The sequence below is a fragment of the Corvus kubaryi genome, unplaced genomic scaffold (genome assembly GCF_017639235.1).
Source record: "Corvus kubaryi isolate FWS band 111438036 unplaced genomic scaffold, C.kubaryi_AGA036_p1.0 138, whole genome shotgun sequence".
NCBI lineage: Eukaryota > Metazoa > Chordata > Aves > Passeriformes > Corvidae > Corvus > Corvus kubaryi.
In genome coordinates this window covers 22,339,395-22,341,894 of record NW_024580672.1, presented here as the reverse complement: position 1 = coordinate 22,341,894, position 2,500 = coordinate 22,339,395, and the positions used below count along the sequence as shown (strand labels likewise).

General features: G+C 41.9%; 1 protein-coding gene across 16 annotated transcripts in view; it reads left to right on the top strand.

The window, feature by feature from the left end:
- EBF3 (EBF transcription factor 3) overlaps positions 1 to 2,500 on the top strand; it is a 119,224-nt gene that overhangs the window by 86,018 nt on the left and 30,706 nt on the right. For all 16 annotated transcript variants that reach the window (XM_042019595.1, XM_042019588.1, XM_042019592.1 and 13 more), the window contains exon 10: positions 13 to 139. In XM_042019595.1, coding sequence (XP_041875529.1) covers positions 13 to 139 — 127 coding nt within the window. The remainder of the gene's footprint in view (positions 1 to 12; positions 140 to 2,500) is intronic.

Genomic DNA, 2,500 nt, shown 5'->3' with positions numbered 1-2,500 from the left:
CGATTTCTGTAGCTGATAACACCCCACGCCATCAGAGTTCAAACACCACCACGACACATTCCAGGAGTTGTTGAAGTAACTCTCTCCTACAAATCCAAACAGTTCTGCAAAGGTGCTCCCGGCCGATTCGTCTACACTGGTAAGTGTGTGGTTTCCGTACTCCTTTTGGGATGACAACTCCCACCTCTTAGTGACATGCAGGAATTAAAAATGCTGTTAAAATAGGATGTGTCCTGCAGGAAATGTGACTGGTGGTAGCTGGACCTCAAAAGATCTGTTCGTATGGGCACCCAAGAGCTCTGGTGCCCATCCAACCTCCTGGGTCTCAAAAATGTCCTGACGTCCCACGGGATCCAGCTCCCTCACAAGATGTCTGTTACTTCCTGTTTTCATATTGGCCAGAAATAGATTAACAATGGTATTTCCTACTCTCCTCCAGCCAGAAAAAGGAGTTAAGAAGTGCTCAGTGATGCAAAGTATTTTTCAGGCCATCTATCCAAACTTCTTGAACTTCTCTAAAGGTTCAGTTGAAGTTTTAGGCATCGGTTCAAGGAGCTGTTGTTGGATCCAAATGGCTTTATCCAACCCTATTCACAATCTGTCTCTAAAGATTCCCTCAGACCTAAAACTTGGGATACAAATTCACAAGCCTGGGAATGATTTATTTATGCCAAATCTTTTAAATACATTTGATTTTAATTTACAACAGCACAAGAAAAATTTGGAACATTGTGGTTTCCAGTGGTTTTAATATGAAAATTCTTATTTTGGGATGAAGTATTGCTGGCTTTTTATCTGAAATGTGTATTCGAGTTTTTCTGGCATTTACCAATGAATTTAACTGAGGTGTGGGGAGGGAAAAGGGAGAAATAGCGATTTAATTTACTGTACTTTTGGATGAGGATTCTAGGTAATAAATTTGATCTGATGAATCAATCTCTCTTTTGAAAACAAAGAGCCTTTAACTGTTTACTCGACAGACTGCAGGGATTCGGGGAGAGTCCTCGCTGCTTATTGGGTAGATAATGCAGATTGCAGATGATGTGCAGATGATGTGCATTTTGATGAATATTTTCCCACTAGACTGCAACTGTTTCTATCTATTAATTTAGATCTAATGGGAAAAGTGTGTTCCTGGGTAGTTTTAAGCGAGGACTTTTGAAACTGTTAGCGCATCATGGATATGTTTTTGTGTCTGCCTAAGGTCTATTGTTAATACGAACTTTTAAGTGATGGTAGCACCTGAGATTCCTATATTCTCTCTATTCCCAAAGAAATCTAAACCTGAGCAAAAACACTGGCATCCAAACCTGGTTGCTTCATTTCTGGCTGATGAGGGGGAGAATATTTACATTTACTGATCTTTAGGATTGGGTTTTACCAGAGCTTCCAAATGGGATGGTGGTGGCTGTGGTTCTTTTGGGGCAGATGATTTATCCTGAAAGCCAGAGTTGTTTTGCTGCAAAGGTGGTGAGCACAGGTGGAGCTGTTACAGTTGTGGGCTTAAAAATGCTCTTATGAACTATATTATATATATATATATATATATATACAGACACAGACACACACACACATATATATGTATATATATACAGTTCATGCAAAGCTACAGCTCAGTATCCTGCGAGTATGACGAGCTAAAAGAAGTGTCCAACAAAATAAAAAATGAATGAATTGAAAGCCTCAGCCCAAGTTCCAGATATTTGAGCTGTTGGGAGCTGGTGCAGTTCCACGGCGCACGGGGAAGCGCTGCAGATTTGAACCAGATGACGGTCTGGCTCCCAGAGCAGAGCCTGGAATTCTGACTTACTTTAGAGGAATGGCTTTAACTGATTTCTGAGGTGCGGATTTTGCAAATTTGGCTAATTTTGCTGTTTTGAACTTCTTTCTAATGTGTAAGTGCACATGTGTATGGAGCTGGAAGAACAAACCCATCACTTCTTCTTTCCTGCGGTTGCCTTTTGTCTTTACTGCTAAGTAAGGATGTTCAAAAGGATCATGAGAATGCCATGAGCTTCTCCCACTGGAATAAAATTGTAATAAAGTTACATAACTAACAACACTTTACCAGGAATAGATATTTAAAACACCTTTGGAGGGAAACAAAAGCCGATATCCCAGCAATAAGATAATAAAGAGAGAAAGCCAGAGCCTGCCTGACCGAGAAACTTCTGCTTTGCTTTATCCCAGACTGATAGGGTGGCTGAGATAGTCTTTGGAAATTACAGCTGCCATGGAGAGGGAAGCCAAGCCTCGCTGTATTTCAGAAAATGAAAATGCTGTAGCCTGGCGGAGGGAGGGGCCGGGTCCCCAGGGCATCTGTTTCCCATCAGTGTCCCACCATGCTTGCAGCCTGGCTTGGCACTCTAACATTTAACCTTCCCAGCAGGAGGTAGACCATAGGGCAACAAGGCTGCGGAATAATGAAACAAGAGTGTAGTGTGGTGCACAAAGCCTTTGTGAGCGCAGAAGTTGAGACATTAAACCATCAGGGCAGGGA